General features: G+C 30.7%; 1 protein-coding gene across 1 annotated transcript; it reads right to left on the minus strand.

Annotated features, from left to right (window-relative positions):
• Positions 1-6030: 6030 nt before the first annotated feature.
• On the minus strand, positions 6031-23888 carry Ilk (integrin linked kinase). The gene is made up of 18 exons (XM_080179900.1): positions 23780-23888; positions 23216-23278; positions 22638-22711; positions 22016-22107; positions 21357-21476; positions 20950-21022; positions 20296-20449; positions 19349-19417; positions 18855-18908; positions 18338-18460; positions 17646-17697; positions 17255-17323; positions 11560-11628; positions 9465-9506; positions 8884-8969; positions 8526-8571; positions 8091-8158; positions 6031-7398 (listed from the first exon to the last, which is right to left on the minus strand). The coding sequence occupies exons 1-18, from the start codon at positions 23803-23805 to the stop codon at positions 7320-7322; spliced, it is 1359 nt and encodes a 452-aa protein (XP_080036026.1). The 5' UTR covers positions 23806-23888; the 3' UTR covers positions 6031-7319.
• Positions 23889-24615: the final 727 nt, after the last annotated feature.

Consider the following 24615-nt stretch of genomic DNA (forward strand, 5'->3'; position numbering starts at 1 on the left):
CAAAACAACATAACACATTTTGTACAAATTCTATCTATAATGCTTATGAGCGCTATTCCGGTTGTTCAACCCCAATAATTAGCCTTGAGACCTTCAAAATGAGGTGTGAAATTTAAAATCCCCTATTGCTGGGTAATTCAGGCCCGGGGTATCTGATACCTCGTCCCACAAGAACCCTTGTTATATTTCCAAAAACTTAAGTTCATGGTGGTTCTAATGGTTTGCGTAGTATTTTATGATATTAAAATGGTACTCATTTTTTTTTGGCACACCCTTTAAAGGACGCCTGCAAGAAATACCACGCTTTAACTGCTGAAAGTAGACCCAATACCCAAAATTTAAAGCCTTCAGTTTCAATAACAAAAAAGTTCTAGGCATTTCAAAAGGATGAGGTATCAGATACCCCGGGCCTGAATTACCCAGCAATAGGGGATTTTAAATTTCACACGTCCATTTTAAAATCATAAAATACTACGCAAACCATTAGAACCGCCATGAACTTTAGTTTTTGGAAATATAACAAGGGTTCTTTTGCTACCTATCATTAGGGAGCTACGTGGTAAAATGTCCCAACTGAGTTAAAACTTGACTTGTGAGTAAATTTTTTGACATTTTAGCACCTAGCTCCTGAATTATTTGTAGCACAGGAAGTGTTCTTATATTTCCAAAAACTAGAGTTCATAGCAGTTCTAATGGTATGTGTAACATTTTTCTGCTACAAACACAAGCCGCGCAATTCAAATTCTAAAAAAGGATGCACTTCTTTTTGCACACCCTATTCTCTAATATTTAATAATATACTTGCAAGTCAAGTTTTAAGCCAGTTGGGACATTTTACCACATAGCTCCCAAACTATACGTGGCACAGGAACCGTTCTTATATTTCCAAAAACTAGAGTTTATAGCGATTCTAACAATATAAGTAGTATTTTTCTACTATTAACACAATTTTGGGGAAGGTTACCACCAGTCTCCCAAATGAAATCGCAATTGGAAAAGAAATACTAATTGAAAATAGGTCCACTCTAGGGTGCTGACAAGTTTTCTTTCAAAAGCTATAATTTTAAGTTGGTGGGGATGACTTCTTCCTGGTCCCCCCACCTCCAGGACCCCTAGAGGCCTCTAGGGGCATAGCCACTAGTTATTTTTTATGGAGAGAAGGGATACAAAAGTTCCTTCTGGAAAACTCAACTACAACAAAAATGATTAGTTTTTTTAATTTATACAATAATATATACTGTAAAGGGTTCTAATATATAGCATATATTCTATTAGAGGTATAAGAACTTTTCTGCTGGAAGCAGTCAATCAGTCAATATGAGGGAAGCGGATAATTATAGAGATGACATGACCCCAAAATATCAAAATGTAAAAAATAAGGAAAAATTTAGTCAAATTATTAAAAACGCTTGTCAATATAAGAATTTCTAGCTAAAAAAAGTTGTTATTTGTATCTTCTTAAGCTTTAAATATTCAAAATGATAAATTTTATGTGCGTAGCTTCTCTATTATTCTCTATAAGTATCCGTTTCCCTCACTAACTCATTCCAGCAGAAATGTTGCATTCCGTATTAAAGGAAATCAGTCTTAAAGGAATCATCATATGTTATGTTTCAAATCGAAAGAAAAAAATTAACATGCCCAAACTAACGATAAAAGCTATCTGTTACGGACTGACGGACGTCTGAATCTACCCTAATTGTTGAAGAGCTTTGCTTTTCAAATTCATGTAGAGTAAAGATCTAAAAATATTTTTACAAGGATATCAGCATCCATAAGTAGTGAAGTTCAAATACCATAAATAGACAAAGTGATTTATATAAGTATAAAATCACGCAACCATCCAAAAAAATGTATTTGTCTTCAAAACCATGTCAGAAAGACTGATGAACCAAGTAATTTGGTAAAGGGTATCTTCACTAAATAACAAAGATGACAACATCCATAAAAATTGCTATGAAAAGGCTGGAAAAACGGACAATAACACTTGTATAGTGTCAGAATTAAATAATAAGAATATAAATGAATATAAACTAAAGCAAAATTGTTAGTGAATTTGTTGAAAAATTTCTTGATACAGAATAATGTTTATACTTACATTTTAGGACTTGATTATAGAGTTGCTTTGCTTATAATATTGTACTTTGTTGTTCCAGGAATCAGTATATTAAAAATCAGAACAATCGGATAATTAGATCACATAAAAATTTGTTGTTAAAAAAGTAAAAAAAAAACATGTTTTAAATGGACGTACGGACATTCTGGTAATGATTATAGAGCTGCTACGCTTTCTAAATCGTACCTAATTACTACAAGAATCACCATGCAAACTTGAAATCGATAGGACAATTCTAACTTGCCTAAATTAACAAAAAAACTATCTGTCTCGGACGGAGGGCCGGACAGACCCTAATTATAGAAAAGCCTCGCTTTTAAAAATCAACATCATATCCTTAATAGCAGCCGAGAAAATAAAATCTCTTCCATAGCGTTACTTAATGACCGACAGACAAAGTGAATTAGGGAGTAGCGTAACTACTAAAAATACCTACAATAAATAACGGCCATAAAATTGAAGATGATGGGCATGTGAGTTTTTCTAGGTAATCTTATTTGATTATACCAATTACAAATAGTTACTGACCCATCCTTTAAAATCTTTCCACAAAAACACACAAAATTGGGACATAGTGCATTTCATTACCCTAGGTTAGGTAACTTTATTTCACTTTTCAATAAAATCTAAAATGCAGCGGTTTTTGAGAAAATTAAATTTGAAAATTTCAAGTTCAATTTTCACCCACTAGGAGTTACTGCATAATCATGACAAGAAAAGCAAAGATTATTTATTTAAAATTTTGAACAACTTTGCTTTTTATAAAGTTCTTCATAAAACCACTCCTGAAATGAGTTAATTAATGGTCATTTTTATCAATTTCTTTGCTAAGGTCACGGAAATTCAGACTTAAATAAATCATATATAGAGAGGTTTTATGACTGACTTTATAAAAGCAAAGTTGTTCAAAATTTTAAATAAATGATCTTTGCTTTTCTTGTCATGATTATGCGGTAACTCCTAGTGGGTGAAAATTGAACTTGAAATTTTCAAATTTAATTTTCTCAAAAACGGCTGCATTTTAGATTTTATTGAAAAGTGAAATAAAGTTACCTAACCTAGGGTAATGAAATGCACTATGTCCCAATTTAGGTTCTGACACTAAAGTCAAAGCAACTTCGAAGGCACTGTGTGTAATTTCATTTGCTGTCTTCCCCCATGCTAACTTTAATCCACTGAATTTTTAAATCTAATTTTCTCAAAAACCGCTGCATTTTAGATTTTATTGAAAAGTAAAATAAAGTTACCTAACCTAGGGTAATGAAATGCACCATGTCCCAATTTAGGTTCTGACACTAAAGTCAAAGCACCTTCGAAGGCACTGTGTACACTTGTTCCCAAAGTTTTATAAATTCGTTCTCTCATTGGTTGGCTTAATTTTTTTTTGGTTTCTTTGGGTCCAATAATCTTAATCAACAGAAGTAATTTATTTAACGTTTTTGGGCCTTTCAATCTATTTATCGTCTATTGTCTTATCCCTTAACATCCCTGTGAATTACTGACTATCAATTTGGACCCAAATTATAGCATCAAAAATTCCCTGAGAAATTTGGTGTGATGGATAATGGGACAAAAACTCGCGGATTTTAAAACTTTTTTGGCAGCAAATCTTCTCTACAACAAACCTTAAAGTATGCACAGATAACGGTAAAAAAAGGTAATGGGATGATAACAAATCAAGAAGATATGTGTTACTTAAAATCTTGAAAATAGTTAGTTTTCTAGGTTTTAAATTTTCAGGGAAACCTTTTATCAGTCTTAGTTTACAAGTTTGGCGCTAAAAATGGTGGGGAATTCCTACTACATATATCTATACTTACTTTCCTTCGCTTATAATAAATTATCAAGATTATTTGCTATGCTACGAAAACTATTAACATATTTATTCTTGTTAAGCAAATATTTGTAGCACCAGAGATCATACAGTGAGGAGTTTGTGGGAATTTTTATGTGCTTAGGTAGTAAAATCTATATAAAATTCAAAACACTATTTAAAATCTTCTTTTTTTTTATAAAAATCTCACATAAGAAGTAAAGCTATTCTACATTTAGAGCCTGTTCGTCTTTAACTTAATTTAGGAATATTAGAATTTAAAATTTGGCATAATTATTTCTGTAAAAGTTATCTAAGATGCAATTTTCTTAAAACCCTTGGCAAACCTAGATGCTGAAAAGATAACCACTTATTAACACTATAGTTTATTCAAATTCCAGAAGGATTTTTGGTTAGTAATAATGGTGTATCGCAACATCCGCAATTTGTATTGCATCATCATTTCTTAAGGGCTGCAAATTATTACTACAGCACAAATTGCTCCTATTTTGATCTAAATACCGAACAACACGTAGTACATAAGCTCGTTGTCAAGAAGGTGATAGGTTCGAATCTAGGCCGAACATCATAACTATTAAAATGATTTCTTTGTTCTGCTATGTCAGGTGCGCGACATCAATAATGAGCGTAAAGAGAAAGGCTTAGAAAAGGAGCAATTATTATGCACTCCCATACAAGGATAGTACAATCAAAAGTATTGGTTGTCTGAAGGACGTTTGGCCATTACATCATGCACTTTGTCAAATAAGATTTGATTTAGATTCACACCAATTTCGTCCATGAATATCAATGCCAATCTACAGCAGCGATTGCACACCGATAATGATAATATGTTTTTTTTTATGATGATACCAAAATAACTGTTTATTAACCGGTCATATCATTATCTAGGAATTTAGACGTTTTTATCCTTGAGTTAAACGATAAACAAGTATGAAAACATACATGTAAGCGAAGCGAAGCTGTCAAAACATAGTAAAAAGAACATCTAATACGCTAGATTTGTATTATTTATTTTACAGACGTCGAGTTTTAAGAGGGATTGAGAATTCTTCTGGGACAAAAGAGGGTTAACTTGAGCCTCAGGTATGTAATAGACATTGAACTCAGGGATATAACAGGATGGCCCGAAAAAAATTATATATATTACAAATGAATTTAGCGATGCGGAGCCGTTTGATTTTGGTGCGGCTCCGGCTCCGCGGAGCCGCCTGTGAAAATGACCACTCCGGCTTCGACCTAAAATCAAGAAAAACTCAACATATTTTTTTTTCAAGTATATTCTTGACTTTTGAAGGTTTTAGGAGTTAAATCTTTTTATAAAAACTTTTTAAAATAGAGGCATTTGCACACGACACAACAGAATTACCAAAGTATAATTAATAAAAAATCTCTTGTTTAACTTTACTTACCCGATGCCGGAGCCGTTTTTTAACGAAAATAACGGCTCCAGCTCCGGCAAAATATTTCGGCTCCCGGCTCCGGCTACGCAACGCTGCAAATGATGATACACAAAATCTCCCCCTTCTCTAGATTAGAATTAGAAGATGAAACATTTGGAAGTCCAAACTTATTGAACCAACAGATAAAATTCATTAAAAGTCCCCAAAGTTTTCTAGCAGATAAATTACAAAAATTTTATTATAAAACTTTGGGTACTAGTGTAATAAACATCCCGATGTTCAATTCCCTATCGGTATTAAACGTGATTTGTGTCAACAAAACCAAGCTTAGATTAGATTGGTTAGATCTTATTAGACATACATACATCCAACGACTAGTTTATGAGAATACGTAAATATATTTTCTCGTATTCATTCGAATCCGGTGGATAGGAACCGGTTCTCATCCATACGAAAAAACTATGTCTAGCATCGTATTATATCCAGTTTTCTACGAATATAGAAATGTACAATCATAAGATTAAAACCAGTTTTTTTAGCCGGTGCCTTCAGCACCACGGGGCTAAAAAACTAGTTTTAATCTTATAATTGTACATTCTATATCCGCGGAAAGCCGTTTATAATACGATACGAGAAATAACTATTCTAATATCCATTTCACTTATTAGATTTAGAAATTAATACTGAAAAATTTATTGATTACACAAATATTTTAAGTATATATTGTATAAGCACCATCAAGCCATGTCCAATTATAAGGCAATAATTATTACACAGTTCACTCGAAGCGACATTTAGAAAGAGATAAAAACCAACCAAAAAAATTTGGTAAAGTAATTGTGAATCTCAAAAAAACCATAGGTAGGTAGTTTGTTTTAGCAGTTTCTAATATTATGGCAATTTTCTCTGTTTGAAAGTCACTTCAAGTGAACCGTGATTCTTAATTAATAATTAACATTAATAATATTAGGTTAACATTCACAACAAGTAAACAAAAATAAATTATTTCATAATAGTTCACCAATTTTAAACAATATAAATGAGTCAAGTAAGAAAGTTAGGTATTTTTTTTATAGAATTGAAAAAGGGACCTTTTAGCCTTTCAAACATAATTTACCATAATTAGAACCGACATTATCAGCCTAAACTAAAAACACGCGAATTTTACGCGCATTAACTCTATCCGTGCACTCACACTGGATAGAGTATTCCAGGAATCCAGATTATTGCAGGTCATATTATGCAGGTTTTAATTGGATATACGGTCAGTCGTTTGGACGTGAAATTTACAAAAATTCCCTCATTCGAATCTAAGACTTACTAATGCTTTATGATGCTGTATTAAAATTGGTTAAAAACATTAATAACAATTATATGTATAAGACTAGAGTTAATAGATTATTTTTTAACATGATTTAAACATTTAATAAGCTAAATTTTCAATGGTTATAAAATGACTTGGATTAAAAAAGTAGGTACATTTTTAATAGAATGACAGAAAAATTATATGGGTATTTCTATCTTAGTATATAGGTACCTTTACCTAGCTTTTTTTATGTGTTTAATCTAAGTCATTTTTAAACTATTAATATTATTTTAAGGCAGCGTTTTGGAAGGACAGTTTATACCTATCATTAATAATAGATTATCATAACTAAATTTAATTGTCAGAATCAACTCTTCAGTTTAAAAAGAAAGCCTTCAATTATTTTGATTTGTACACTTATTATTTCATTTACAATTAAACAAATTTGCTTTTACAGAGTTTTTTTTGTCAATTTTAGTTTTGGCACATTTAGTATATTTTGTTTCTTCATATAGTCAGCAAAACATAAAAGTTAAGTTGAATATTTAAATACTTTTTACACCTTTTCATCTTTTTCTAATGCTAAAATCAATATTTCCAAGCAATTACAGATTCAAAATGTAGCAGTTGAATTCGTCTTTTGTTGATACTTGAGTATTTTTATCTTTTCATTTTCTCCAAGATGGGCATAATCTGGTCGAATATTGGCCTCTTTCCAGGCTCCTCGTTCATACAGATTCTAAACAATATAAGATATCATTAAAACTTACCTATGACTATTTTTGATATGAAAAAAACTTCTGCATTTAGCCCACAAAGATCCTATTAAATTGGCAGATAGACATCCAATTATTGAATGGGACGACTGGATGTTTTCTAATGCCGAAAAATTTTAATTCTATGAAAATTTTTGAATTGTAGGGATGGTAAGTAAAAACTAAATACCTAAATAGATACATACCTATATGACTTTTTTTTGAAAAGGATAATACAAAAATTTTAATTATTACAATTTTCGCTTTTAGAATTTGTAATACTAAAATTAACTAATGTATAATTTACATCGCTGATTGTTAAAGGAGAGGGGGTATTAGATTGATGGATTAAAATTTCGAAACAAACCTTGTTATAACTAAAGACTCGAAAAGTGTGTGTATACCTAGGTACTTAGCTAAATGAATTTAAAAATTTATTTTGATTACTCCAGAATCCGGTCAACTCACTGGCCCAAGTGGTGGAGACCCTTTTCGTCTGCTAGCAAATTGCTTTCTGTTCATTTGTATGGACTCTGCTGTATTTATATTTCTGACGCTATGAGCTGATTTCAAAGACCCAATACAGAATCGGGACAGGGAGAGTTTCCTTTATCTTAAGATTCCTCTATTCTTTACTTTAATGGAGTGAGCTCTTTTCTTTTCATATAATTAATACCTGATTAGTTTGGCCATATGAGGTGAAATTCCAGGAGATATTTCAAGTCTTAATCCTTCAGTTGCAATCTACAAAACGAAAAAAATATTTAAAAACTTTTACAAAGATTTTTTTTGCATATTGGCTGCAAATATTTATTCAGGCTGCTGTCATCTTTACTATAAAAAAAAGAATGATAGATTATCTGAAACTTATATTTCCACCTGAACTTTTCCTTTTCCTATTAGCTTTAGAAGTATTATCAGATAAAAATGACTTATTCATCTTGTTGTACATCAATTCAATGAGCCTTGATGTGACATGTTGAGCCTTTATGATACACGTTTATTCATAAGAAATCATCCTTCTTTAGAATTTAGTAAGACATTTATTTTTCTTTACCTACATTTTAGCTTAAACATTCTTCGGCTCAACATTATTAGTAAAGAAACTTACCTTCATACCCAACTCCATAGGATGCATATCACCAAAAGGCACTTCCCTGAAAACAAATACTTAGGTATGAATACTTAAAATGTAAACATTTGTATTTCTTAAAAATTAAAGTTAAACAATAAGAAGATACACACATTATTACTTATGGACTTGGTTTTTAGTTAAAGAGAAAAATGTAAAAATCTAAAAAGGGATACCCTAACCATGCGGGACTACCCTTTGCTCAATATAACCTGACCTAAAGTAAAACACAAACTTACGAAAAACTACTCCATCTTTTTTTCAATTCATTTCAAAATAAGAGTTATTCTCTGTGCTCGATTAGGCCCTTTGAAGGAAACCACCAAAACAATTGTACCTTGTTGCTAACTCCCAGAGTAGAACAGCATAGCTCCACATATCCGCTGCACGGGTGTTTATGTCACTCGGGGACTTCATTAATGCCTAGGTACAAAAATGTTAAGAGTGACATTTCCATGAAAGAGAGTGGTCAAGGGGCTCGTTTACATTTCTAGGAGTAAAAGGATCGAGTATACCCCCCCCCCCCAAAAAAAAAAAATACAAAACAGAATTAAAAACTTATTCATAAAAGCAAGTTTAAGTAGGTAACTTTTTATGAATTAGGTACAAAGTTACAAAATACTACATAGGTTGGATAGTTACTAAATGCCAGGAAGAAGGTATAGCCAATAATAATAAATCTAAAATAATATTTGGGGGGCAGATAAAAAGGTCGTCAATTCTTCTATGTGTAAACCCCTAAGGACAGGTGAAAATCATGTAAAGGTTTGGTGATTTTTTTCGAATTAATTTCGTTGTTGGAATAAGCTGACTAAATGCAAATGTACGAGAGTAAAATACAAAATTTAAAATAGAAATAACTGGAGAAGTTAGTCTTATCATTAATAAGTTTTATAATTAAATTAAAATAAGGTTTACCTCTGGAGCAAGCCAAGCAGGTTGATACATCTTTCCCTTTTCCTAGAAATAAAAGACAATTATACGTTTTTACACGGAACACTAGAAAAATTAGGTAGCATTAACATTATTGGATTTTTTCATTGGAAGATTTTTTTTCTAAATGTTTTTCAGTTCGAAGATTTTTAAAAAACAACATAAAAATAAAAACATTTAAAGTTTAATCTTCATGGAAATCGACAAAAATTTCAAGTGTTTGTAAAAATTAAATATTTTTTGTTAGAACATAGTGGAAACATTACCTCAGATAATAATGGGGTTTGTTTTTGTCAGTTTTTTTTTATAGTACACAATGGCATAGACTCGAAATAAAGTATTACCAAACTTTACCAATAAACTGTAAACAAATATGATAAATATACAAGCAAAATAACAAGTTAATGTTGAATTTCAATTCCTTCTCGTCCCTTCTTAAGCATAAAATGAATTTGAAAATTTTGAAAATAGATTTTAATTTCCTTATAAGGATGTTGTTTTTATATGTCGTCTTTATGACAGGTAAATATTTTATAAATATATTTCTTAAATTATATATAAACGAAAATATCATACAATAATATCAAATTAAATCAAAAGTATTTCAACTTGTTTTATTTTTTTTTGGTACTAAACTCATCCCTGACTTGAATGAGAGAAAAAGTTTGTTTTGAATCAGATTGCAGAAAGAACATACTATTAAAATACACAATAGTCTCTTTGTGAGTTTAAAATTTATAACATTATTTTTTGTTAATGAATTAATGAAAATTTTTTTGTTTAAAATTTGACTAAATGACATCTCGTATAATATACTTTACATTCCATCTTAAAAATAAATCTGTAAGGTGTATAGGTATTATGTTTAGATATCTGTAAACCACCAATTTATGACTATTGATTTTTGATCAGCTGTAGGTTTCAATACTAGATGTTTTTTTTAATTAGCGCAGCTACTCTAAATCTAGAGAATAAATATAATTTTGCTAAGAATTTACTTTTAGGTGTTTTAAACATTGTAAATTAAAGATTTTATTTTAATAATTAATATTTTACAACAATATCTTCTAAAAACTGTGAGGAAGTTTGATAAAATTACGTTTATTTTGCAAGCTTGTTTGAAAATATTTCATTATTTTTATAATTCTGACAAAATAGATTTTCTGTTTAAATAAATAACATAGTCACAAAAAGGTTTAAGTAGTTATTGAAATATTTTATTACTATTCTTGCTAATTAAATATTCGTTAACTATGTTTAATTTGCATTTTTAAAATAGACAAGAAAAATATCCTACTTAAATGCTAATTTTATGAAGTTATCTTAAACCTTTTCCAAAAGTTTGTTTTATAAAACTTTTTTATTTTTCATTGATTTTATTGATTATATAGGTTAAAAATATCTAAAGTATTTTTCAAAGGCTATAGATAAATTTTGATTAATTTCGATTTTGATTTTTAAAATTTTTTTAAAAATCTGCAAGAATATGCATGTCTTTTCAAAGAATAGATTATATAAAAAACAAAATTAAACATATTCAGGATATCAAAAAGCAAAAAATATTCTTTTTTACCATTAAATCGCAAATATTTAAAATCATTAGATTTTAAGCTTATTTTGCATGGAAACACATTTTTTCAGTTATTTTTTCTCAACAATGGATCTTAAATGATTATTACTGAAAACTTTTATGAAAATGTTATTATCCAAAACTGCAAATAAAGGAAATAATTGCCGTTTGCGAAAATGTGTGCAAAAAGTTACCAATATCTCGTTAGAAGGGACGTAATGGATTTGAATTCTTACTGCTTACGAGTTAGAGGACTATAAACTATTAGAAAAGTATCACTTTAAGGTGAAATTTTGAGGGTCAACTTTTTTTCTTTTAAAATTCGCAGTGAGTAAGAGGTCAAAATAATTTTTAAGCTTCAGCTAAGGTATAGTTCTCTATACCTACGTTATAGGCAGGGATTTTAAGGGATAAATTGATACATATCCCCAATGACAATACACAAATTGCCCCATCTATATATCAAATTATTGGTTGAAAATTTTGAACAAACTTAACAAAATTGTATACCTGGAAACTAAATTTAGCATCTGCCATGTTGATCCTGGCCACCAATTCATCATCAGCTACACAATCAATCTAAAATAATTTTTCTCGTATTCATTCGAATCCGGTGGATAGGAACCGGTTCTCATCCATACGAAAAAACTATGTCTAGCATCGTATTATATCCAGCTTTCTACGTATATAAAAATGTACAATAATAAGATTAAAACCAGTTTTTTATGCCCTCGCCTTCGGCATCTCGGGGCTAAAAAAAACTGGTTTTAATCTTATAATTGTAAATTCTTTATCCGCGGAAAGCTGTTTATAATACGATGCGAGAAATAACTATTATTATTTTCTGCGTGTAAGTGTACAATATATGTCGAAAACTGTCGCTCTACACTCATTGTCAATAGCTTCTCAGTTTTCAACCCCGAGAAGGCTAACTCATTAATTGCATTTACATAAAAAAGTGTTTATTTTACCTCTAAAATAGTTGGAGGCAGTAATCTTGAAAGTGCAATGAGCAATTTACCTTCCACCAATTTTGTTCGATACAGTGTGGCCACAACCAAAAAAATACTGATACTGAAGAAAAAAAAGGAAATACTGAAAATACTGAATCCTAAAATAAGAAAAAATACTGAAATACTGAACAAAAAATACAAATACTGAATAAGTATTTTTTTATATGATTCCTCATTTCAAAATTTCATATCATCATAGCTTTATTATTAGGGGGATATTTTAAAGATCTTTTAATTTTGCCTATTAGATTTTCTTGCACCAATTAAGCATAAGCAGAAAATGACTGATAAATATTTTAAATGATTACAAAACTTAAATACTTTTTAGTTGAGTTAAGAGCATAGACGTCCAACCTTTTTTTTTTGGGGGGGGGGGTAAAATTTCTTTGGGGGGGCACAGTGGGTTTTTTGGCTGATTTGGGGATTTTTTAACTTTATGAGTCATAAATGCCAATAAAAGCTTATTCTATCTAAAAATAAAGTTAAAACTTTTCATATACAGGTTATAGCTTATGTAATATAACATATTATATGATTATACATATTATTGTGATTTTAATAAGAAAAATGTCCCTAGAACTATTCTACTCATATGGTTAAAAATTCGAAATTTCTTATATTATTCTGTTAAAAAGATAATTTTTTAACATCGACTTAGACCTTAATTAAAACTTTTGGAGAGTTTTTAAGGTGTTCATATATGATTAATATACATATTATATGCTTCTAAGTTTTCAATAAATAGTATACTGGGCTCGGCAGCTGCGCATCAGCTGTGACTAATCTGTAAACTTTAACCCATTTTTAAGCTCTTTGATAAGAGGGATTGTCATACTTGGGTCAGGTTTGACCTTTTAGTTGATATTTAAAATTGTAAAAGGTTTGCTTGAGGTATACAGGCTGCCGAGCCCTATTACAATGTCCTTAATAATTATCCTGTAATTATTCAGTTTTTCAACAAATTTACTTACAATTATGTTAAACTTTTATACATGTATGTTCTGATTATTTAGTTATGACAATCTATAAGTGTTAATGTTCATTTGTCCCACCGTTTCAGAGCTTCGCTTTAATGGATGTTGTCATCCTTGTTATTTTCAAATTTAATAGTTGGATGGAAAGTTTAAGTAATACCTACAGTAAATGAATGTGGATTCAGGGACTACTATTAAATTTAGAAACCAAGGCCATTGAAAGGAAAGAACAATATAAATCAAGTATTTTAAACAAAGTTAAAGGACAGACATAGTGGCTTATAAATCAAATTTAATTTAAATGTTTCAGAAATACAGAAAGGAAGACATACATCACACATTTATAAAAATTGAGCAGCTTTGTTCCTAAAACTATTCATAATAACCATTGTATATATGTTTTCAGTATATCCTATAATATAAAGTTTTTTTTACTCACTCACCACTGAACCGATATGGTTCTTCTTTAGAGGGAAGCTTCTTATAGGATGGTTTTAGGCATTATAAATAAGCCTGGGTATTGTTTTAAGCTATTTTTCTGCCCTTCTATATCCCTTCGAATACCCTAGATGCTAGGGGCGCAAACGTTAGTTTTATATAGAGTAGATTACCATCAATGAGGTAAATCTTTACCCCCCCCCCAGAAAAAAAGCTGTCTATCTAAAATTACAGCGAAGCTTTTCTATAATTAGGGTCAGTCCGTACGTCTCCCTGCGTCCGTAACGTTAGCTTTTTTGTTAACTTAGGCATGTTAGAATTGTTCTATTGATTCCTGTATTAGTTCTGTACGATTTGGAAAGCGTATCAACCCTAAAATCATTACCAGAATGTCCATACGTTTATGTTGATTTTTAAATTATATTATAAGTACAATATTATAAGCGAAGCATCTCTATAATCAATTCCTAACAATGTCCGTATACCCTTAAACAGTATTTTATATTTAAGAACTTTTGCAACAAATTTAGGCAAAATTTTGACAAGACTTATTAATATATATTTTACATATTCACGCCCTACAAGAGTTAATGTTCGTCTGTCACCCCGTTTCAGAGCTTTGCTTTTATGAATGTTATCATCCTTGTTCAAATATAAATCAACTGGTTGTCAGACCATTACCGATAGACTGAAGGACTTAGTAAATTATAATCTGGATGCTTCTTAGTATGGTAATAAAGTCTTTTAAATAGCAGCCGAGAAATTCACGTTTTCCCTAATAATGTTTCTAACGGACAGATGTACCGACAGACGGACGTATCATTTACAGAATAGCTTCACTATTAAAAACGGAAAGGTAACCTTTAAAGATTAAATATGTGTGTTATTAAATTATATCAATTTTTAGTAGTTTGACTTCATAATGGTATTTAATTTATATTAATACAACTTCACAGTATCTATTTTCTAAGCTGGATTTCTCATTTGGGGCTACGAGGTGCCAAGAGTTATGAACTAATCTTGAATTATGAATACTTGAATTTAATCAGGGCCTAAATAACTTTTGGCACCTCGTAGCCCCAAGTGAGAAAAACCTTTAAACGTAAAAAATACATGTTATTTTAAGATGCAATATTAGGTGTTCTTGGATTTTAAATTACAGATTTATGACAACTTTTCTTATTTTTCTTTGCATTTTAAAGTAGAAACATCTGTATATATCAATGAAATATTGTTTCATATCATTTAATCAGATTTTTACACCAATTTATTCTAGGAAAAAGTAGGAAAAGCAATGTATGATGATTTTAATGAAAAAATTTATTTTTTTAAAATATTCCTTTGACCACGTTCAGCAAAACGGCTGTATTTTGCCTAATTTTGTAGTATATAAAAAAATCTGTTGCATGGCAACTTTTGAATGGTAATACTAGCCCCTGGGACATTTAACTCAAAATTGAGGAAATTTAAAAAATGACCAAAAATCCCACTGTGGGGGGGGGGGGGGGGGGTAATTCGCTTTTGGGGGGGTAAATACCCCCTCCTAAATAGTTGGGGGTGCCGTAGGCACCCCCAGGGTAGGGGTAAATTTTGAATAGGGGGGGGGGGGTAATCGCCACTTTACCCCCCCCCTTGGACGTCTATGGTTAAGAGCATGCTAAAAAACTTTACCTTCAATAATCATGCAAAGTACTCACCTTAGATTATTCCTTCTATTAATAGACAAAAAAATATCTAAAAAAAATACTGTATAAAAGCATCTCAAATATCTAAAAAAATTGATATTTAAGATGAAATTGAAAAAAAAAATGTATATTACAATAAAAACAAGGATGACAACATCCATAAAAGCGAAGCTCTGAAATGGAAGGACAAACGGACATTAAGACTTGTATAATGTCAGAACTGAATAATCAGAATGCGAATGTATAAGAGTCAAAGCAAAATTGTAAGTAAATTTGTTGAAAAACTGCTTGATACAGGATAATGATTATGGACATACTTACATTTTTAGGACTTGATTATAGAGTTGCTTCGCTTTTAATATTGTACTTTGTTGTCCTAGGAATCAGTATACCAAAAATCAGACCAATCAGATAATTAGGTCACATACAAATTTGTTGTTAAAAATGTAAAAAAATCAACATGTTTAAAATTGACGTACGGACATTCTGGTAATGATTATAGAGTTGCTACGCTTTCTAACTCGTACCTAACTATTACAGGAATCACCATGCAAAATTTGAAATCGATAGGACAATTATAACATGCCTAAATTAACGAAAAAAGCTATTTAAAAAAGTAAAAAATCAACATGTTTAAAATGGACGTACGGACATTTTGGTAATGATTATAGAGTTGCTACGCTTTCTAAATCGTACCTAACTATTACAGGAATCACCATGCAAAATTTTAAATCGATAGGACAATTATAACATGCCTAAATTAACGAAAAAAGCTATTTATAAAAGTTGAAAAATCAACATGTTTAAAATGGACGTACGGACATTTTGGTATTGATTATAGAGTTGCTACGGTTTCTAAATCGTACCTAACTGCTAAAGGAATCACCATGCAAAATTTGAAATCGATAGGACAATTCTAACATGTCTAAATTAACGAAAAAAGCTATCCGTTACGGACGGACGGACGGACGGACGGACGGACCGACCCTAATTATAGAAAAGCTTCGCTTTTAAAAAGCAAAATTAATGTACAAAGTTATAGGGTAATTTAAAGGAAAGTAAAGTAAGGCGCGCAGCGCCGAAAAGATCTGACATCAACTACTTGAAAAAACATCATATTTATGCAAAATCTTTTGGAATTTAAGAAATAATGAAAATACTGAATCATGAAAATTTCCAAAAACTGAAAAATACTGAATAAAATTTTCAAATACTGAATATTCAGTATTTACTGAAAATACTGAACCCCCAATTTCCAAATACTGAAGAATACTGAATATTTTCAGTATACTGAAAAATGTGGCCACGCTGTAGATAATCATTGTTATAAAACTTCCCAGGACTTATGAGAAGCTACACTGTAACAAAATATCATATCGGTTCAGCGGTTAGCAAGATCCCTCTGTACAGACAGACAAAGATCCTTTTACTTATACATAAGGATTATCTTTTTACGGCATAAAAGAACTTTTTCTTTCTGAATTTTTTTCCCCTTATATCTAACATTTAGAATATAATTTCAGTTTATAGAAGAAAGAGAGTAAATTATATTTTTAGTTTTATTAGAGTATCTCTTTTTAGCTTTTAGGTTATCTATGCTTTTATCTATGACTTTTCTATTAATAGTAACATAAACAATATCTTTATGGAGAAAGGATGTAATTTTCTAACATAACTAAAAAATAAGTTACGATAAATGTTATGAAGAACAGCCGTTAGAGGCCTTTAAGATTGGAGTAAACTAAAATGTACAATTCTAACCAACTAATTTCTTACTAAAGATAATATTACCATGACAATTTATATTTTTAGTATTTAAAAGTATAGAAACAAACATAAAAGCAAAGCCCTACTTATTACAAGAAGACGGTCAGAGAAACAAACATTTTCGAATGTAAAGTAACGATTTAACATTTCATTACTATATTACCTACCCTCCCAAAAATAGTTAAAACCTTCCCTGGAACTGTAAGAAGCTTCACTGTAAAGGAGAACAACTTTAGTTTATATAATAGGATAAGAGCTTTCTGTTACGGAGAGACATACTTGAAATATAGAACAAATGGAATTCCAACAAAAAAAAAGATTAACTTACCATGACATGTTTGCTGGAGAGATATAAACGGGGAAACTGTCTTTCTAGATTGTGTAAGAAGGCCATTCCCTGCAAAAATATTTATTTTTGAGGTTGTTTCTTGTGAAATGGTTACAATCTTAAACGTTTTAATTCGCTTTGCTGCGTCAAGATTCGAACCCATTACCAACCCAACAAAGATCGGATACGCATTGTATTATGCTGCAGTTATAGATGTGTAAGTATAGATGTTCATATTCCCGACGCTATTGGCTGAAATTGAAAAACCCAATTCGAAAGTCGACAGCGGGTTCCCACCCTAAGGACTTAGTTATTTAACACCTGACCCTTTTATTATTTTCCTTAAATGCTTAAGTCGCGGGTTTCTAACCTAGTCAAAATAATTAAGTACCTTTGCAATGTCTATAGCAAATTGAAGAGCTCTAGCTGTATCCACAACAAGTCTAAGAAAAGAAAAAAATCCTTTAAATTAAAATTATAAAATAACAAAAATATATCTGGTTTGTACTTGGTAGGTACTTACTAGGTACAATAGGTAGATATTCACTGATATTTATAATAGATCTTTAATCTTTGAGAAATCTTAAAGTCAGTGGTTAACATTTTAACAACAAAACTGAGAGATATATTCAAATGAACACACGACGTATAATAAACATAGAACATCTAGATAACCAATCTCTATAATTGGACCAAAACACAGCATATGAACTAAAAGAATCTAAACACATTATTGTTTTAAAATTGTACACATTTTGCTGCGAAAGGTTATTTTTTCCTATCATCAATTTAAAAAACTTGATTTTACTTGGAAAATCGTCCAAAAATTTTGTGGCTTGTTTAATAGAATTGAATTGCATATTTGACCAATTGTAATCAAAACTCTTTCTCTGATAGAAATTCCTAATAAGTTTGACGTATTAATGGATAGACCATCTAGGATAATAAATCTATCGTCTTTAATTATGATAAATATAAAAAAAAATTCATAGATCCATTAATTTAACTTAAGAAAGCTAAAATAAATGGCTAATTTATACCGTTGTTCGGATAATTCGCTACAAAAGTAACCTAAGTACTTACCCTGTGCCTTCATGAAGAACGTGGTAAAGGCTTCCCAGAGGCATATACTGACTGATTACCACAAGGTTGGGAGGAGAGTTGCAGCAACCAATAACTGGCAGCACATTGGGATGAGAAAATATCCTAAAAAAATAGATATGTATTTATTTTAAGTTAGGTAGGTAGGTATCTAACAATTAAAAGTTTTTAACAACTGATATAAGACTTCCTATCAAAGTTTAAAATTTGCTTATATCCCCTCTCAAAAGATTGTAAGTTTGTTCTCCCATTTGTTAGCTTAAAAACTTTTGGTGTTAAGATTGAATCTTATTTTATTTACAGTGTCCAAACTTTATTTGTAAATAATTTTAACCTACATAAGATGTAATTTAACAAAGGGATAGTTGATAACACTAAGCGTCCTTTTTATGAATAAGAGATAATATTGTTGGACAAATCATTTTATCTGATTGATCATCTAGATGAATAAATCTATAGTAATAAACATGCAAAATTCTATAACATTGTATGATTGTACCTTAGTTTGGGATATTCTTCATTAAAATCTCTTGATATTCTAGATGTACATTCCCTGCAAAATGAAAATATTAAAACAACAAGGAACATAAATACATAGAGGGCGAAGCAAAAAAGAAATTATGAATGAACAATGACATACGGACAAAGGAAGTTAAAGAGCAAATGGCCAGTATTCATTATATCCCAAATGAAGCTGATAAAAATGCGTTTTCTAAAAATGTTATTAAAAAGAACGGTAAGATATTCAGGCAGACATTTAAAATTATAGAACAGCTTCGCTGCTAATACCAGCTTATCAACCATTAAAATAAAACAGTTATCATAAAAGAACAAATACGAATAACCCCAGGTTTTAAGACAATTACTTACCTTTTAATCAAATTCTCTAAAACTCGAAGGTAAACAATGAAGATGCAGTTAATTTGCTTAGGTAACTTTGTTACATTCATTAGACAGACTATGTGGCGGACCCCAAAGTGAGAATATTAATACCTGACAGCTAAAATCTTGGCAGCGATCTCATTCCTCTGCCATTTACCACGCCAGGTCTCTCCGCTAGGCCTAACAAAAAAGTAGGATAAGTCGAACGAATGGTTACGGATCCATCAAAAAGCATGCAATATCCTCAAGGATAAAAAGTAAATGCATTTGAATTTAAAGATTCAACGAATAATAAATTTGTAGGCAATAAAAAGATAATATTCATTAATTTAATAATGATAGATACTACCCATTTCAATATCCTTATATTAAAGGTAAAAGATGTATGTCTGTGATTTAAGCTATGTTCTAAATTACTCATATTTTTTTGTCCATTTTCATTATTTTACTGGGCAAAATTTCAAATAGTACCTACCAAATAGGCAATTTTTGCATTTAATTTTTGATATCGTATATTATGCGCTGGCTTTTTCCATACCTTCATGTAACAGTAGCTTAACTCTATACATGAAAAAAGTAGGGATCGCAATCCGTCAAATTTTTGGACCGGATTCGGATTCTTACAAGAATCCGTCCATAAAATGGCGGATTCCCGCGGATTCCGGATTTTTATTTTTGGCGGATTCCGGATTCGGATTCCGGATTATAGCAATATTTTTAAAGGCTTTTTTTAAACATTAAAAATTTAAGGTGCTACATATGTCCTAAAAATTAATGTTCTTGGTGTTCTCTATAATTCACTTCCGAGAATCGAACCAGATTTTAAAAGATATAATATGTATATAATGAAAATAATCTTTGCCTTCTAAAAGGGTAAGTTGAAAGAAAAAACCCAAGACGCTAATTTTAGCCTACCAATTAAGAATCCGAATCCGCTATTAAAAAACGGATTCCGGATTCGGATTCCAAAATTTGCCAAAGATTGGGCGGATTCCGGATCCCGGATTCCGGATCCCGGATTCGGATTGCCAACCCTAGAAAAAACAAAAAAATCTTACGAGGAAGCAATCTTGGTGTGTAGATAGAGCTCGTTGATGTTGATTCCCTTGTGTCTGGACAGCGTAGCATCTCTACTCCTAGTCTTGAGTCCTAACCAACTCTGGTCACGGAACTCCCGGGTGCTCAGATCTTGTCCCATTTGCTCAGCTTTAGCTAGAATTATTAAATGGTAGGTATTGTTAAAAGCTATCTTTTGTATATTTATATGTAAGTAGCCCTAATTCTGCAAAGTTAGGATTAAGAAGCAATGTTGTCTGTCCTTGAACGACGAGCTCTATTTGTAGATTTGGAAAAGTTAGAATAGTCCAAGCTATTTTAAACTTTAGAAAATGATTCTTGTAATTTTGTAAGGAATAAACTGGAAAGCGTAGTGACATTTACAAAATTGTACAAAATGGCCAGATTATTCAATTTAAAACACTTTTTAGGGCTAAAAGTTTTCTATGGATAAAAAAGAATACAGATATTTCGCGGTTATAAATTCTTTTATTGCAAAGCAATCCATAATTTGACATAATTATTACATAAAAAAAACAAGCACGCTTGCTAATTATGAACTAATTGCTATCAAACATATCTTTAAGTTTATTCCTCATTTTTTTCAGAGGGGGGAGGGATATGTTAAAGTAGGTAAAACTAAATTTTCTACTTACCATGTAAAGATTGTGCGGCTTCTTTTGAACATTTAGCCAGTGGAGTCTCTCCATACTTATTTTCTACAGCAACCTTAAAAACAATCATAAATACCATTTGATATTGTTTCTAGGTTAGGATTTCACTACTTTGATAAAGTTTTCCATTTTATTAGTGGTTTCACAGACATAAACTTTACCCAATAGATACCTATTTTACTATAATGTATCCCATATTTCCAAAATATTACCTAACGTTACTATTCTATCTTGTTTTTTTTCTGTCATATTAAAAATAACTAGGTAGGTTCAAAAAAAAATTAAAACATTTCTTGTTATGTACTAAAATTTCTTTAGATGAATAGGTATATTAAGGAACCTACTTCATTGTACTTATTTGTTTCTAACATAATTAAACATGAACTTACCAATGCACCCCATTCAACAAGTTCTTCCGCAATATCTTGATACCCCCAGAAACAGGCGTAGTGCAGGGGTGACATACCATGCTCGTTAATGAAGTTCACATCAGCCCGGTTTCTCAACAACTAAACAGTTAAAATATGTTCATAAATAGTGCAGGGGAGACATATAGTGATTGAACGTAAAACTTGAAACGACACAAGACTAGAGGCTATACAAAAAGGTCTAATCATACGCCATGGCGACTTAGGTCAATACATAAGAAACTATGGATAATTAATCAATCAATAACTAAAGAAGCAAACCTAAAGTTTTGTCAAAATCCACCAATTAGGTAAATTTAGCAATTTTTAAGTTTTTTACCTTGCTTACAAGATAACTAACTAAAAAACCCTCTTTAAAAATCTAAGTTTCAATATCTTAAAGGAAAAAAGACAATGGACGGTAAAATCATAATGATGTAGATAACCGATAAATGATAATGGTAACTAAATAACCTTAAAGTGAAATAAAATTTTTGATTAAAAACATTTGGTACCAACCAAATAAGATTGAAGGGAAGTACCCAAAGTTTATAGGCATTCTTATATAAAACTTAAGGTACCAGTCAAGTTTACAATCCACAATAACCTACCCCTCCCTTAAACAAATACATAAAACGTACCAACTGCACGACCTCCAGGTGTCCATGGGCAGCAGCCAGGTGCAGGGGGGTGTCATCTCCCATATTTGTTGTATTTACTCGTGCTCCACGACCTTAAAATACAATAAATTGATAGGTAAATAAAAAAAGGTAGATAGAATCCTAACAATAATTTTTAAAGTATCCGAGTTATGTTATTTAGAATGTATGACCGTTTGTCCGTTTATATCTCGCTAACTTCAAGTTCAATTTAGTTTTTTAGGGAATCTTTAAATAATAGCTCCTAAACAGGTTTTTCTCTATTTTGTGCTAGGTTACCTCAACCCTTCCAAGAGAAATTCCTTCAACAAAAAGTTATTGGGTATAATCCCTTTCGTGAAAACGCACCTTAAGGGGTGATTCTTTAAATTTTTTAAAGTAGCTTTTCTCCTATTTTTAGCCCCTGCGGGGGGGCTCTAACCCTGCGGTGCCAATTGCCTAACCCTGTGGAGCAATCGCCTAACCCAATTTAACCTAACCTTAATTAACCTATAAAAAGCCACTTTAAAAATACGACTCCTCGCCCCTTAAGAGGCGTTGACACGAAAGGGACTATTCCCAAATTTTTATCCGCATAGATTGATATGATCTTATTTTATATTACCAATAAGTAATTCCACAATCTTGATATGGCCATGCTTGGAAGCCCAATGGAGAGGGGAGAACTGATGGTCATCACTAAAATTGATTAAATTATAAAAGCGAAGCTTTAATGGTTTTTATGTATGTCTGTACGGCACTACATTAGCTCTTTTTGTTCTAAAAGAATTAACGAAAAGTAATGAAACTTAAGATCGACATTTTTACATTTATTTTACACAAGCTACAAAAAGTCTTTTTAAAACTGAAACCGAAATAAAAGTAGGCAGGTGTATCGTTATTTAGATGTTCAATTTCACAAATAAGCAGGTGCTATGTATTAGCAGTTGAAGTTAACTTGAAATTTAATTTAAAATATAAATATTCTTTCGGGGTTTAGGATGAAACCTATGGGAGAATTCACATATAAAAAGGGGCGAAAAAAAAGGTATGCAAGTGGGTTAAAACTTTTAAATAAGATTTTAACTAGGTATTATTTTTATAACAATATATAATTATGTGCGACTGTCTATGGACGTGACATTACCCACCCACAACTAAGTATTAATGACACACGACTAACATTGAAGCAGGATGACTTACCCCTGGTTCATATCATGTTCTGTATCATCCAGCCACATTCGAACCTGCATGGTGTTGCCCTCCCTACAAAAATAGAAAACAATTACCTAGTTTTAATGAAAACCTATCATTTTTTTAATTCAATGGTAACTATACCTAAATCTTTAATTAATAAAAAATATAGATTCCAACTTTTTAAAGCGAAGCTTTTCTTTAATTATGATTGGTCCGTCCGTCCGTCTGAACGCCCAGAACAGTTAGCTTTATTCAATAATTTAGACATGTCATAATTGTCCTATCGATTTGAAACTAGAGATTCCCAGAACAGTGAGGTACGATTTAGAATGCTTACGAACTTTATAATCACTTTTATTAATGTATTGTCATCCTTAAATTTAAATATCTAGAGGAATAAGAAAATTAAAATTATTTTAAAACAATTGATTGAATTAGTTTTTTAAAATCAAGATTTATAAAAAATACCCAAGATTTTCACGGGTTTGGGTATTAGTGTATATATATGAACTCAATGTCCCCTCCCTTCCAAACATTTTCAAATCGATGATTAAATAAAAAAATACGTACCTAATAAAATGAAATATATCCTCCATGTTTTTAGATTATTTGTTTTTCTGTTTTCAAAGATTTTTAATTATGAATGTTTTCTAGTCTAAAAGTTTCTAATGATTCATCTGAAAAAAAACACATATTTTAATAATTAATAGGCCAGAATAATAACTTAAAACATATATACTAAAGTATTAATATTATATAGACGTTGTTCTGTGATAAAAAAAATAGTAGAGCTTATTGTATGAAGCTTAAGATCTTGGAAATTGATGGTATGTATATATTATTTTCTTCAAGTAAGCTTTAATTATCAATGTCTTGGATGGTTTTAGGCTATTTCAGACCTAATCCGCCCTGCCTTAGAGATTATAAACGAAGCAGCTAGTACCTTGGTGAAAAAGCTTATGTATTATGTAGCTATATATAAGACGAAAAACAACAGCATATAAAATTTGTATAAATATGTTTTTATTAAAAAATCGTATAACTTAATTGTATTAGGAGGTTGGTATTCTATATATATTTAAACGAACAGAAATAAATAGGAAATATATGAAATTAAAGCCAATATATATTTAAACTAAACGATTAACATGATAATTAAAAATAAATGTGGAATAAAATGCATTTTAAGTGTAGCTAAAATTCAAGTTTTAAAACCAAATAACATGTTTAATCTTTAATATACAGAAATGTCAAACGTATATAATACTTAAAACCCTAATTAAACCAATATAAAGCACCAAAACTCGCATAAAATATAAAAAATTACGCAAAATTCACATTTTTCTTTCATTTTAATTTGTTATTATTACAGGTGTACAAGTTTACTACACAGAAATGAATTTAAG

Source organism: Acartia tonsa, chromosome 12 (assembly GCF_053477335.1).
Source record: "Acartia tonsa isolate MP-2025a chromosome 12, ASM5347733v1, whole genome shotgun sequence".
Lineage (NCBI taxonomy): Eukaryota > Metazoa > Arthropoda > Copepoda > Calanoida > Acartiidae > Acartia > Acartia tonsa.